The 14,281-nt window shown below is 53.7% G+C and overlaps 1 protein-coding gene across 2 annotated transcripts; it reads left to right on the top strand.

Annotated features, from left to right (window-relative positions):
• The first annotated feature begins 477 nt into the window (after nt 1-477).
• SERPINF2 (serpin family F member 2) lies at nt 478-7,888 on the top strand. Of its 2 annotated transcripts, XM_080827159.1 has the most exons (11): nt 733-836; nt 984-1,191; nt 1,789-1,855; nt 2,000-2,038; nt 2,160-2,222; nt 2,522-2,723; nt 3,180-3,323; nt 3,471-3,674; nt 4,196-4,338; nt 5,903-6,107; nt 6,745-7,888. In XM_080827159.1, the coding sequence occupies exons 3-11, from the start codon at nt 1,793-1,795 to the stop codon at nt 7,155-7,157; spliced, it is 1,476 nt and encodes a 491-aa protein (XP_080683285.1). In that variant the 5' UTR covers nt 733-836; nt 984-1,191; nt 1,789-1,792; the 3' UTR covers nt 7,158-7,888. The 2 variants fall into 2 exon arrangements, with proteins under 2 accessions (XP_080683284.1, XP_080683285.1); XM_080827158.1 differs by lacking the exons at nt 733-836; nt 984-1,191 and adding an exon at nt 478-619.
• The last annotated feature ends 6,393 nt before the right edge of the window (nt 7,889-14,281 follow it).

Raw genomic sequence — 14,281 nt, 5'->3', positions numbered from 1 at the left:
CCCCACCCCTTCCAGATCTAGTTTAAAGGCAGCCAATCAGGGTCCTGGGCTTGTAAGGCTTGGGGATGGGCATCCTATCTTGGGTTCTCCACATAGGCTCCTGCGGCCTCCCTTTCCTTCCCCTCAGGATGGGGGAGAGGAAAGGACGTTGGAAGTGGGAAGCTGGATATGACCCTGAGCCCAGCTCTGTCCTTGGGCATGTCACATAGCCTCTCTGACCGACCAGAGTGGGGTTGCTGGGAGGATCTGCTCTGTCCTTCCTAGATCTGGATCTGCTCTACAGATGAGAACATTCTCCTCAACTTTCCTGAACCTCCTTTCTCCAGGCTTGGGGGGAAAGAAGGGGGACCCAAATCCACAGGGCCTCCAGGTGGCTGTCTCAGGATTAGATGCCTTGGTGGGAATGGGGCTTCCGGCCCCAATATCAATGTTTAACCGGATGTGCAGGTCAATATTTACCAGAAGAGAAAGCAATCTGAACAGGGGTTGGCTGAGAGCAAAGGTCCTGGTGGGAGGGGAGGGCTCAGCTGGGCTGGCTGGAGCCCGAGCAAAGTGTGGGGAGTACCCAAGTGGGGCCAGAGAGAAGGACATCGTGTGCAGCAGCGAGGAGCCCGCGGAGGTACAAGGGGAGGGGTGGCTTGGCCTGCTCTTTGGGCAGGAGAGGAAGTAAGAGCTGCTGTCCTGGCTGAGGGGGCTGGAGTGAATTGATTCAGAAGGCCTCTCATTTCCCAGCCTCCTGGAGGGGATGAGGAGCCAAGGCGGGGGTTCCGGCAGGACTCCCTCTGGGACTTGAAAAACTGGAGGGCTTTTCTTGACAAGAAAATTCAAAAGCCCAGGTTGGAGATCAGGGACCCTGTGATGGGGGTGGGGCCGGGGTGTTAGAAGGATCCCTTGGAAGGACTGGCCCTGAGATGGGGGCGGGGTTGGAGTGTGTGGGACCTGCTCTGAGGCCAGACCAAGACCTGCCCATCTCCACCTGCCAGCCTGGCTTCCCGGAGCCGACCTGGACAGAGTTGGAGGCCAAGGCCTGTGTTTCCCGTAAGTCCAAAGGTGGCTTTGTACAAAGCCATTCATTGGGCTCTCTGGCTGGGTCAACAATGCGGCTCTCCAGCCTACCCCACCAACCCCGCTGAGACTTCAGGGACTCAGGCCTGTCCACCCTTGTGGTCAAGACCAGACCAGCGAGAAAAGGTGGGCCCTGTGGACAGCAGGTTGGATAGGAGCCCCAGTATACAGGAAGCTTCGGGGGAGGCTTCCCAGAGGAGGGGCCTTGGGCTAGGCGGACAACAGCCCTATTACTGAGTGCCAGGCATTGTAATCAAGGCTCACAAAGACTGTCTTATTCTGGTCCTCACAATATACCATGGGTGGAGGTAGGGACTTTTGCTACCATTTTACAAGAAAAGGCAGAGTCCAGAGGAGTTAAGGAAAATATCTAAGGTCCTCCGGGAAGAGGCAGAGTCTGGATTCCAATCCAGCTGGGACTCAAAAGGCCAGGCCTTGAAGAATGAGGATTTCTTTTGTTTTGGTATTTCCCCTATGAACCAAACCATTTTCAGTGCCCAAAATGTGAAAAACTGGAAAATACAGAGGGGTTAAAAACAATTCAGGGGGCCATCCCATGCCACAGAGATGGGAACCACCACTGGTGTTTGGGGGTGTGCTGGCAGTAGCTGGGTGTCCCCTCAGCGGTAGAGGCTCAGGATCTGCCAAGCCAGGCAGCGTGGGGGGTGCTATCCCACGCGGAAGTGCCGCCAGGTGGGAACAGTGGCTTCCTGTCCCGCACAGGAACATGGCGCTGCTCTGGGGGCTCCTGGTGCTCAGCTTGTCCTGCCTGCAGGGTCCCAGCTTGGTGGTGAGCCTGGGCCTGGGTCTGGGTGGGGCCGGGAGGCAGGTGGGGACGCGCCAGGGGTCCGGGCAGGAAAAGGAGGGGGCTGAGTCAGGGGAAGTTTTGGCTCTAAGGGGGTTCCCTCTCCTCTCTTCATCCTTTCCTCAACAGTTCTCTCCTGCCAGCGCCATGGAGCCCTTGGACCAGCAGGTACTGGGGAGGGAGAGGCATGAACGGGAGGAAGGCCCCGAGGGGCCTCACCTGTGGCTCTCGCAAGGGTGGGGGAACCTGTGGGAAGGGTCACGCTCCATTTGCTTCCTCCCTTCTTCAGCTAATGAGCGGGCAGACCCAGGAGAAGCTGCCCCCGCTTACCCTCCTCAAGTCGGGCAACCAGGTACAACCAGGTGGGGCTGGGGGAAGGGTGGGCGGGGTCCGAGGGAGGAGGGCCAATCAGCATGGGCGAGGGGACGGGGGGCGGGGCCATGAGGCGGAGGCCCGAGGACCGAGGGTGGGAGGGACCAGAGGGAAGGACCCGGTCCCCCTATCAGGCCTTTGTCTGTGTGACCGTCCCTCGTCCCTCTCTCGTCAGGACTGAGACAAGGCCCTGCTGTTCTCATGCACAGGGACTCCGAAAGGGATCCTCAACACAGAGCTGACTCCTTAACCCTCTTGACCCCTGATCTGTCCCTGTAGGAGGCCCATGGCCATACTGCCCTGAAGAAGTCCCCAAGGGATTGCAAGGGGACCCCAACTCCGGAGCAGACCCGCAGGTTGGCCCAGGCCATGATGGCCTTCACCACAGACCTGTTCTCCCTGGTCGCCCAAAGGTCCACCAGCCCCAACCTCATCCTGTCGCCTCTGAGTGTGGCCCTGGCCCTGTCTCACCTGGCACTAGGTACCGTGGCATCGCCTGTCTAGACCAGCAGAGCTGGGAGGCCAGTAGGAACTCACTACTCCACGGTTTACTAGTGGGTGCTTCCTTCATTGGGGGCACTTGGCTGTTTGGTAAAAAGGCAGATTCCCGGGCACACCTCCAGATTCCTTGAGTCAGATCCCCAGATATGGGACCTAAGGATAAGCTTCTGGTGATTTTTATGTAGCTGCACTGTCTTCGCCGGACTGGAGGCTCTCACTGTGGGAAACCGAGGTCCAGAGAGGGAAAACAACTTGGATGGGGTGAGGTCACCCAAGATAGCCAGCAGCAGAGATGAAGGTGAAACTTGGTGGGGGGGTTCAGTGGATGTGAGAGGAGAATGCCTGTGTACCACGGGCATTCAACAGGGACCGGAGTGCACGGCAGGGCCGGGAAAGAGCCGGCGGCCTGGGCCACAGCTGATGCGGTCCCCTCCAGGTGCTCAGAACCAGACACTGCGGAGGTTAGAGCAGGTGCTGCATGTGGAATCAGGGCCCTGCCTCCCTCACCTACTGAGCCACCTTTGCCAGGACCTGGGCCCTGGGGCATTCCGATTGGCTGCCAGAATGTACCTGCAGAAAGGTAGGTGTTGGTGGCTTGGAGCTCCCTAGGTAGTGCTCTTGGGTGGACAGGGGTGATGGGGATGGGGTTGGCCTCAGGTCGCCAGTCTGAGGATTGGTGGCTCTGGAGCTCAATCCCTGGGAACAGCTTGTGGCCCCTTCTGCACAGGGTTTCCCATCAAAGAGGATTTTCTGGAACAATCAGAACAGCTCTTTGGTGCAAAGCCCGTGAGCCTGACGGGTAGGAAGGGGGATGATCTGCTGAACATCAACCAATGGGTGAAGGAGGCTACAGAAGGGAAGATTGAGGATTTCCTCTCTGAGCTGCCAGATGACACAGTGTTGCTTCTGCTTAATGCCATCCACTTCCAGAGTGCGTTCCTCCTCTCCTCAGGTCCCCCACCTGCCCCATAGGCTGCCCCTATTCCTGCCCCATAGACTGAGCTGGGCTGTGAAGAAACCTTTGTTCTGAGAGTTTCTCTTTCTTCTCAGGGCTGGGCCATGAGGCAGGGAGCTTTTCATGTTGTGGCTTGGGGGAGGGTAGGAAATGGGTAACAGTGTGCCAAGGAGGGGTCCCAGGAATTGGATGAGGCTGTTGTAAAGAGAAAACCCTAGGAGGGAACTGAGTTGGTGGGGAGATGGGGGTTGCTCCTGGGAGCATGGCGGGGCATAGGAGAAAAGCAGGGCATAGGAGAAAAGCAAGCCCAGGTTTCAAAAATCCTGCAGGGAAGAAACCTCAGATCAACTGAGTGTCACCTGGCACAGTCCCCCTTGGGGTTTTGACCTCTACTTTTTGTCCCTTGAATGGGTTCTGGGTGGGACAGAGAAGAGACGGGTGGTAGAGAACCTCCCCCTTCCCGGGTCTACATGGCCCCTGCCTTCTGCTGGCTCTAGGTTTCTGGAGGAGCAAGTTTGATCCAAGTCTCACCCAGAGAGACAGTTTCCACCTGAACGAGCAGTTCACGGTGCCCGTGGACATGATGCACGCCCACACGTACCCCTTGCGTTGGTTCCTGCTGGAGCAGCCTGAGATACAGGTCAGCCCTGATTGTCCAGGCTGGGAGGTGGTGTAGGGAGGGGGTGGGCTGTGGGCAGGCACAGGGGTGAAGGGGGGTGTGCCCTGCCTTCCTTGCAGTCATGTCCCTGATACAGGTGGCTCTGGAAGGTCTCGCTATACCCCAACCTGGGGGACTGAGCTTCCAGGCTCTTGGAAGTTCATGAAGCTCACAAAACAATATTGGGCATTTGCTGTGTGCTAGATACTGTCCTAGACATGGGAACTCACTAGCACATGGGAGACCAGGTCCCTGCTCTCAGCAGGAAAGGAAAGTACACAAACAAACCTAAATCACAGGATCATTTCAGACAGGGTGTGTGCTATGGGGGAAAAAAGAAAGTGATCGATTAGTGACTGGGGAAGGTATTTTAGATCCAGCAGTCAGGGAGTGTTCTTTGAGGAGGGGCCCCAGTGGAGAACCAGGTGATCTTTGGTTATAGGGGTTTGTTACCAGGGCCCATGGGTTGGTGGGGCTGCAGAGGAAGCCACCCAATGGCTACAGAGCCACTCAGGCCAAGGCATGCCCGAGCCTGGGCGATGTGACCTGTCACAGTTCTTCTTAGAAGGGAGGATCTGGTTGCGATGGATGTGTCCATATTCTTCTGGAACATTCTGATTGGATAGAGCGCTATGCCAGGCTTGTCTAAGGGGAGGCCTCCCTTGCTTCTGGCCACAGTGTGGTCCTCTCAGCTTAAGTGTGGATTCCTGGGCCAGTCAGCTGTGGCAGAGGCGGCCATGTTGGTTAGTTTCCCAAGGCAGCATGCCATAGGCCTCAGCCTTCTGTAGCTCTCCTGAGAGGGGCTGTGGGCAGCGCAGGCCCTTGGAGTAGCATCCCTTTTCTCTCACACCCTGATAGGCAGGTCCTGCCAGACTGTGTCCTGCCCACACTTTCTTCACCCTTTGTCTCTTGGGTCCTGGCCTCAGCCCTCTTCTTCACACCCTTTGCAGGCAGACCCAGGCAGCCAGATGTGGGGCTCCCCCTTCCCCCTCCCCCAACCCAGGGGTCCTGCTGCCTGGCTGCTCTGTCTAGAGACCAAAGAATCTGCATCTGTCAGGAATCATGGAGCCCAGTGCTTCTCATACTTACGTAGCTGCAGGAACCCCATTCATGTGAAATTACCTCAGAGCGCAGTCTTACATACAGTGGGGCAGAGTCACTACTGAGGGGTGTGGTGTGGAGAGAACCACCCTTTGCAGTGGCTCCCCTGCAGAACCTGGAGTGGTCTGAATCCAAGACACTGAGGGGATTTCTTGACCCAAATCACAGGGCCAGCTGGTAGCAGATGAAGGGAGAGGAAGTCCCCGTTTTTTGAGCCTATGTGTTGATACTCCACTGGAGTGTCACAAGTCTGCCTGCCATGTGGGCAGGTAGTATGACTCGACTTCACGGGTGAGGAAGTAGAGGCTCGGGGAGCCCAGACGCACACCTGAGAAGAATGGACTGGAAGCCCTGGTCCATCTGTCTCTGAAGCGAACACTGACCCAGACCCCAGCTGGTCTGGGCACTTTCCTGTTCTCACATGGTCTCCTTTCTGCCTTGGTAGGTGGCTCATTTTCCGTTTAAGAACAATATGAGCTTTGTGGTCATTATGCCCACCCACTTAGAGTGGAACGTGTCCCAGGTGCTGGCCAACCTGAGCTGGGACATCCTGCACCAGCCCTTACTTCGAGAGAAACCCACCAAGGTCCGGCTGCCCAGGCTGCATCTCAACTATCAGCTGGACCTGGTGGCCACCCTCAGCCGGCTGGGTAAGGAGGCTGGGCAGAGGACCGCTGCCTGGGTCAGGCTAGGCAGAGCGGGTAAGCAGGGAGCCCCCCTGCTGGCTGTGGATAAAAGTCAGAGCAGACTGGTGTCCTGGCCTTTTCTGGGGCTTTGGGAGGTCAAAGGGCTTCCCAGGACCCCCACCCCCAGGACTCTCTTTCCTGGGGTGGGCTGGGGTGCCCCAGGGAATGACAACCTGCTCCATCCAAGAGTGAACTTTGCAGACTCCAGAGCCTGGGTAGCATGTGGGTCTTGTCGGCTGTCCTGCAGGGGGCGCTGCGCTAGACACTGGGTGCCCCCAGCTGACAAGACTGAGTCACGTGCAGGTGGGCAGATAAGGAATCAGGTATTTACATTTCAGCATAAGGGATAAGACAGAGAGGACTTCTCTCCAGTTCACTGGAGAAAAGGCACCCGTCCCGACTTTGGGGCAGGGGATTGGGAAGGGCTTCCTGGAAGAAGTGACCTTGAAGCTGATACTTGGAGGTTAGGTAAGAGTTAAGCAGGAATCTGTGGGTTGGACTAGTAGTTCCTTGGCCAGAATGCCAGATACCGTCCCAGGCAGGTCTGGGCACCTTGTGGGGCAGAAGGCAGCTCTGACCTGTCACCTCCTGTCCTGGGCAGGCCTGCAGGAACTGTTCCAGGCCCCAGACCTGCGTGGGATCTCTGACCAGAGGCTGGTGGTAACCAGCGTGCAGCATCGGTCCACGCTGGAGCTCAGCGAGGCTGGCGTGGAGGCGGCCGCCGCTACCGGCACGGCCATGTCCCGCATGTCTCTCTCCTCCTTCAGCGTGAACCGCCCCTTTCTCTTCTTCATCCTTGAGGACACAACCAGCCTGCCCCTCTTCGTGGGCAGCGTGAGGAACCCCAACCCCAGCGCGGAGTGGGAGCGCAAGGAGCAGCAGGATTCGCCGGACGACAGGGACTACTTCCAGAATCAGAAAGCCTTCCCCCGCGGAGACAAGCCCTTCGGCCCTGACTTGAAACTTGCTCCCCCCTCAGAGGAGGACTACCCCCAACTTAATTGCCCCAAGTGAGAGGCCAGCTGCCAGCATCCTGAGTCCCTGCCTGAAACAACCTCTCCACTCCTGGGACTCTTTCCAGACGGCTTGGTGGGATTACAGCAGGGGCCTGGGTGGGCAGTCTGGGAGCGTAGAGGGAGTCATCCTCTCCGTCTCCTCTCCTCTCCCGGGGAGTTTGGGGTGGGTGGGGCCAGGACGAGGGCCAGGATGAGGGCAGGCCTCCGGGAATCAGGGGCCTGGATCCCACATCCTTTCTTCCAAAGCGGCTCAAATGTTGTCCTTGTTTGGGGCTTGGGCAAAGGGACAGCTGTAGGTCCACTCTTGTCAGGAAGGTAGGAAGGTCTTTCCCAACGCTGGCTGGGGCACTTCCACGTTTGTTTACCAGAGAAGGGGGGACAGGAGGGATTGGATACCTTGGCTGGGGAGAGGAGAGTCAGGCCCCCAGCGGTGGAGCCCTGTCTCGCTCTGTGGGTGGGGCCCAGCCTTCCACATAGGCGCTTCTGCCCTAACACGCCCCTGGCCCTCCAGCCTCCACCTGCCCTGATGCTCCTGTCACCGCAGACTCCCCGCTGCTCCTAGGAGATACCGACATTGCCAGGACTCTCCCTTCCTCCTCTCTCCTCTTCTTCCTCTGCCCAGGCGTCTCGGGGCTGAGGCAGGAGGGGAGGGCAATAGTTCCCTCGGGCTCTTTTGTAAAGTTTTTGTAGTGATTTTTATGACATCCGAATAAAGAATGAATGGCCCTGGCTGCTTTGAGGTCACTGTTCTGGGCACGCGTGGGGGCAGGGGGGCCCCTGAGGAAGGCGGGAGGAGGCCACTGGCTGCACAGAGCACCACGCTGGGCCTGGGCCGGGACAGCAGGCAGCCCTCTCTGCCACGTCTGTTCTCTGTTCTCGGCCACTCGCCAGCCCGTCTCAGCGCAGTCCCCTCTGACCTCGCCAGCCCTCTCCACGGCCACCTCCACGCCAGCCTGGCTCTGCTCTCAGTCGGCTCCTCTCTAGAGGCCTCAAGCCGCCAGAAGCAGTGGTGGCTCAGAATAGCGCTGGCCTCCCGCTTTGGGAGAAAACTGGCAATTAGGGAGCCCGTGGAGTTTCTAATTACATGCCAGTCCTTTTGCCAGGAGCAGGCGCCCGCCAGCCGGGGGGTAGGCTGCCTGGAGTAGCGGCTCCAGCAGGAGGCTGTCAGCGCCTGAGGATTTGGGGGAGGTGGCTGGACTCGCCCTGGGCCCCCGGGCTGGGGGCGGCATGGGTGTCCATGTGGGTGGGCCCTTGTCTGTGAGTGCGGGGTGTCCCTGTGGCTGCAGCCACCCAAGACCCTGAAGGGCAATGGTTAAGAGCAAGGGCCTGGGGTGGACTCTTTATTCCTACAGCCCAGCCATGTGGAAAGACAGGTAATACACGGAACAAGTGAAATCGATGGTGAGGCAGAGGGTGGGAAGCACTGTGGTGAGAAGTAAAGCAGGAAAGTCCTCCCTGAGGAGCTGGTGTGGGAGCAGAGACTTGAAACAGGAGTAAGAAGTAGAGGCACCTGGATGGCTTAATCAGTTAAGCGTCTGCCCTCAGCCTAGAGCCCACCCTGGGATCTAGCCTCACATCAGGCTTCCTGCTCAGCGGGGAGTCTGCTTCTCCCTCTCCCACTCCCCCTGCTTGTATCCCTCCCTCACTATATCTCTCTCTGCCAAATAAATAAAATCTTTTTTAAAAAAAATGGAGTAAGAAGTAATTGGAAAGTTAAATTTAGCAAGGCACCAACTTAATTTTACCAGCAAAATCTTTCTCAGCTCTCTCCTTCTCCATCCTGGCTGTAAGCCCTGGATCTAGTTGTCACGCCCAAGGGTCACTGCCCTTGCCTCCTAGGTTCTCCCTGTTGCTGGTCTGGCTGGCTCTCTTCTCTGCATCTCCCTGCAAGTCCTTATCAGAGCCCCTGTGCCCAGCAGCGCTTTAGGCTCTGGGGATGCGGCTGTGAGCAAGCGGACAAGATCCCTCCTCCCCCTCTCCCCGCCCCCCGCAGCCTAAATCTAGTGGTAGAAGCGTCTAGACAAGACACAAGTTAACATCTTCTGTTGAAATATAGTATGCAAAGCACATAAGTCAGAACCATACATGAATTAATGAATTTTCTCATGAGTCATATATCCCTGTGCAACCAGCACCCACATCAGGAAATAGTACTCCTTCTCCTGACTTTTTTTTTATTTAAGATTTTATTTATTTGAGAGAGAGTGAGCTAGAGAGAGAGCACAAGCAGGGGAAGCAGGGGAAGGAGGGGAAGCAGCAGGTTCCCTGCTGAGCAGGGAGCCCAACGCAGGGCTCGATCCGGAGACCCTGGGATCATGACCTGAGCTGAAGGCAGAAGGTTAACTGACTGAGCCGTCCAGGCACCCTCACTCTCCTGACTTCTAACAACAGATTGCTCTTTCCTGGTTCCGAACTCCATGTAAAGGAATCATACAGTCTGCTCTCTTGGGTCTGGCTTCTTTCTTTCAACCTCATGTTTGTGACCTTCATCTGGGTTGTGGATGGCAATAATCCATTCACTGTGGAAAATTTTTCTTTTTTTTTTTTTAAAGATTTTATTAATTTATTTGACAGAGAGAGAGAGATCACAAGTAGGCAGAGAGGCAGGCAGAGAGAGAGGGGGAAGCAGGCTCCCCGCTGAGCAGAGAGCCTGATGAGGGGCTTGATCCCAGGACCTTGGGATCATGACCTTAGCCAAAAGCAGGGGCTTTAGCCCACTGAGCCACCCAGTCACCCCTCACTGTGGAAAACTTTTAACTGAGGGGTACCACGGTCTGATCTAAGCACTTGGCTGCTGGGTGGAGAACAGAATGTAGAGGGACAAGCGTGAGTTAGCAGGCAAGAGACAGGCGGTGTGGCCCAGGGTGTCAACTGTGGAAATGGAAGAAAGGGGTCAGCACACAGAAATATTTTGCAGGTGGTGCTATAGAGTTTGTCGGTAGATTGTACAGGACATGAGGGAAAGGAAAGGCTCAAGGCTCATGGGGTTTATGGTTCAGATTCCTGGATTTTTTTTTGAGAAAATGGGTTTCACTGAGATGGGAATCAGGGTGAGCGACAGATCTGAGGACTGACTGGAGATTTCTGTTTTGAACATGTCATGATTGAAATGCCACACTAATGTAGACCAACATGGGACAGTTCAAGTCATCTCTGTAGTTCTACTTTTGCTCTGAGGAGTGTTTGGATGATAAATTATATGTTCGTCCTACCTACTGGACATCCATATGGACTTGTCAGATAGGCTGTTGGATATCTTGGTCAGGGCTGGAAGTGTATATTTGGAGGTAGATGCTTAACCTTCGGAGCCACCCAGGCACCCCTGAGGCCAGCATTTTTTTTTTTTTTAAGATTTTACTTATTTATTTGACAGACAGAGATCACAATTAGGCAGAGAGGCAGGCAGAGAGAGGGGAGGAAGCAGGCTCCCTGCAGAGCAGAGAGCCCGATGCGGGACTCGATCCCAGGACCCTGGGATCATGACCTGAGCCGAAGGCAGAGGCTTTAACCCACTGAGCCACCCAGGCGCCCTGGAAGTGTATATTTGGGAACATACAGATGCATTTAAAGTGGTGGAACTGGTGGAAGTAACTTTTTTTTGAGTCAGAGAGAGAGTGAGAGAGTACAAGCAGGGGGAGTGGCAGGCAGAGGGAGAAGCAGGCTGCCTGCTGAGCCGGGAGCCTGATGTGGGACTCAATCCCTGGACCCTGGGATCATGACCTGAGCTGAAGGCAGACGCTTAACCCACTGAGCCACCCAGGTGTCCCTGGTGGATAATCTAAGAGGGGATGTAGATGGAGAGGAAAAGGGATCCCAGGATCAAGTGAGACAAGGAGACAAAAAAAAAAAAAACACAAAAAACAAAAAACAAAAAAAAAGTGGCATGTGAGGCAGGAGTGTAGGGAATGGAAGTGTATGAAGAGGCAGAGTTTCAAGAAGGAGGAACGGTCTGCTCTACTGCCTGCTCTCCAGGGAAGAGATGTCCTTTTGGTGGTCAACATGAAGGTCACCCACGAACTTGGGAGACAGTGGTTTCAGTGGAGAGATGGGCACAGAAGCAAGATTGCAGTTGAGGAGGGAATGGCGCTAAGACAGTACAAACACAAGAGTAATTAGTTCTTTTCCTCCTGGCGGTGAGAAAGGAGACAGGAGAAACAGGCAGTAGCCTTAGGGGATGTGGCATGAGAAAGTGTCCCCAAAGAGGGCAGTGACAGAGGATACTTGAGAGGGATACGTGGATTAGGCAGGAGAGCGGCCACTTGCAGGAGCAGAGCCCATGGAGAGCGCAGTGGAGACCCCCTCCTTCGGCAGGAGCGGGACACCCTTGATGGCAATTGGAGGAGGAGGGATGACTCTTTCTCTGTAAGATACCATGAGATAATTGGAGCATACAAAAAGGTGTAGTCAACTGCACAACGCCATTGCTCAGCAGACAGATCTGTGTTGATATAAGTGGCTTCCCAGCACGATTTCTCAGGGCTATAAGACTTCACCTCTGTCTACTTGGCTACTAATAGGCTTGTAAGGAGCCTTTACTTTTTTTTTTTTTTTGCATTACAAACAGTGTCGCGGTAACATTCTTGTACACGCATACTTTGTGCACCCATGTGGAGTTCTTCCAATGCACGCGTTTAGGAGTGGAAGTGCCGAGTTGTGGGTTTGGGTTTACCCATCTTTAATGGCAAAGGCCGCCACATAGGGTTATGCACAGCTTTCCCCTTTGGTGCCAGATTCTTCTTCAAAGTGGTTGTGTCAGTTTACATTCTTACTTCCTCACCAGCAGGGCAGGAGGGATCTGGTTGTCCACACCCTCACCAACACTTGGTCTTGTCAGATGTTTAAATTTTGCCCATCTGGTGAGTGTGAGATGCGCTCGTGAAATTATGGTTTTGATTTGCATTCCCCTGATTACAGTGAGGATGAAACATCTTTTTCAGAAGTCTATTGGCCTCTTAGGATTCTTCTGTGAATTACCTGGGACTATGTTTCTGCTGAGTTTTTATTTTTTGTATTAATTTATAGTTTTTTACTATATTAGCATTCAAAATCTTTTTTTGTCAGTTACCTGTGTAACAGATATTTTCTCCTAGTGTAAGGCTTTTGTTTTCATTTTTTTTTTTTTATGGTATCTCTTCCTGAAAATGAGGTTTTAACTTTAGTGTCAAATTTATCAATCTTTTGGGTGGCTCAGTTGGTTGGGGGTCTGCCTTTGGCTCAGGTCATGATCTCAGAATTCTTTTTTTTTTTTTTAAAGATTTTATTTATTTATTTGACAGACAGATCACAAGTAGGCAGAGAGGCAGGCAGAGAGAGAAGGGAGGAAGCAGACTCCCCGCTGAGCAGAGAGCCCGATGCGGGGCTCGATACCAGGACGCTGGGATCCTGACCTGAGCCGAAGGCAGCGGCTTTAACCCACTGAGCCACCCAGGCGCCCCATGATCTCAGAATTCTTGAATCTAGCCTTGGGTTGGGATCCCTACTCAGTGGAGCGTCTGCATGTCCCTCTCCCTGCTCTTGTGCTCTCTCTCTCAAATAAATATATAAAATATTTTTAAAAAAGAAAGAAAGCTTCTGCAAAAGCAGAAATTGCTGTTCATGTTTAATCCCTAATGTAGCTAGAGCTACTTTTTGTGTATGGTGTGAGATAGGGATCCAATTTTAACTTGTCCACATGGATAGTTATGCCCTTCCTGCCTCTCTATGCTTAGCTCATTCTCTCTCTCTCTCTCTATTTTTTTTTTAGAAAATTTTTTATTTACTTATTTGACAGAGAGATCCCAAGTAGGCAGAGAGGCAGGCAGAGAGAGAGGGAAGCAGGCTCCCTCCTGAGCAGAGATCCTGATGTGGGGCTCGATCCCAGGACCCTGAGATCATGACCTGACCCGAAGGCAGAGGCTTAAGCCACTGAGCCACCCAGGCGCCCCAGCTTAACGCATTCCTATTCACCTTTCAAGATTCAGCTTAGGTTCATATATTCCAACCACATTACCACAATTCCCTACAGAACAATGCTGTCCAATAGAAAGACAGTGCAAACTACATATGTGATTGAAGATTTTCTAGTAGTCACATTAAAAAAGAAATAGGTGAAATTAATTTTAATAATATATATTTTTAACCGTATATATAATCAGCATTAAAATTATTGAGATACTTTACAATATTTTTGTCATACTAAATATCCAAAGTCTGGTGTGTATTTTACACTTAGAGCAGCTCAGACAGGCCACATTTCGGCGGCTCTGTAGCCACATGGCTAATGGCTATTGTACTGTATTGGCTGTGGAGACTGCTGGCATAGAACGTATCACATTATAGTGGAATGATCTGTTTTCATACCAGCCTTTGTTACTGGTCAGTAAATTTCTGGAGTGTGACACTGAATCTTATTCATCTATCTCTTCCTCCTCCTCCACATATCTAGTTAGTGCCTTGCATAGAGGTACTCTATTTTTTTTTTAAGATTTTATTTATTTGACAGAGAGATAGAGAACACAATAGGAAGAACAGCAGGCAGAGGGAGAGGGGGAAGCAGGCTCCCTGTTGAGCAGAGACCCTGATGCGGGGCTTGATCCTAGGACCCTGGGATCATGACCTGAGCCGAAGGCAGATGCTTAACCCACTGAGCCACCCAGGCACCCCAAGTATTCCATTTTTTTTTTTAAAGATTTTGTTTATTTATTTGACAGATGCAGATCACAAGTAGGCAGAGAGGCAGGCAGAGAGAGAGGAGGAAGCAGGCTCCCCACTGAGCAGAGAGCCCGATGTGGGGCTCGATCCCAGGACCCTGGGATCACGACCTGAGCCGAAGGCAGAGGCTTAATCCACTGAGCCACCCAGGCGCCCCAACACGTCAGTATTTTAGATTCCCAACCATGATGCAAGGTCCTAAGCATCCCAGGTGAGTGGGGCCAAGGTGTTGTCCTGACTAGGTGACCTGTACAGTGCCCGGGCCGTACCAGGCACACACTCGGCCTCCACTCAGGACCAATGGTTAAAGCACAGCTCAGTTCTTCCTCTTGTCAGATCTGATCTTCAGATTTCTGATCTTCAGAAATCACAGAATTCCAGGGCTGAAAAAGCGAAGAGACATCCCAATTCCACCCCTTCCCTTCGTTTTTC

The sequence above is a fragment of the Martes martes genome (assembly GCF_963455335.1).
Source record: "Martes martes genome assembly, chromosome: 16".
NCBI classification, from domain to species: domain Eukaryota; kingdom Metazoa; phylum Chordata; class Mammalia; order Carnivora; family Mustelidae; genus Martes; species Martes martes.
This window is presented reverse-complemented; position numbering and strand designations above follow the sequence as displayed.

What these genes read in the sequence shown, in the direction of transcription:
- SERPINF2 (XM_080827158.1), top strand. Translation starts at nt 1,793, where the DNA reads ATGGCGCTGCTCTGGGGGCTCCTGGTGCTCAGCTTGTCCTGCCTGCAG. An exon ending in TCCTCAAGTCGGGCAACCAG is followed by an intron (nt 2,223 to 2,521) that starts GTACAACCAGGT and finishes CTGTCCCTGTAG; the next exon opens with GAGGCCCATGGCCATACTGC. An exon ending in TAATGCCATCCACTTCCAGA is followed by an intron (nt 3,675 to 4,195) that starts GTGCGTTCCTCC and finishes TGCTGGCTCTAG; the next exon opens with GTTTCTGGAGGAGCAAGTTT.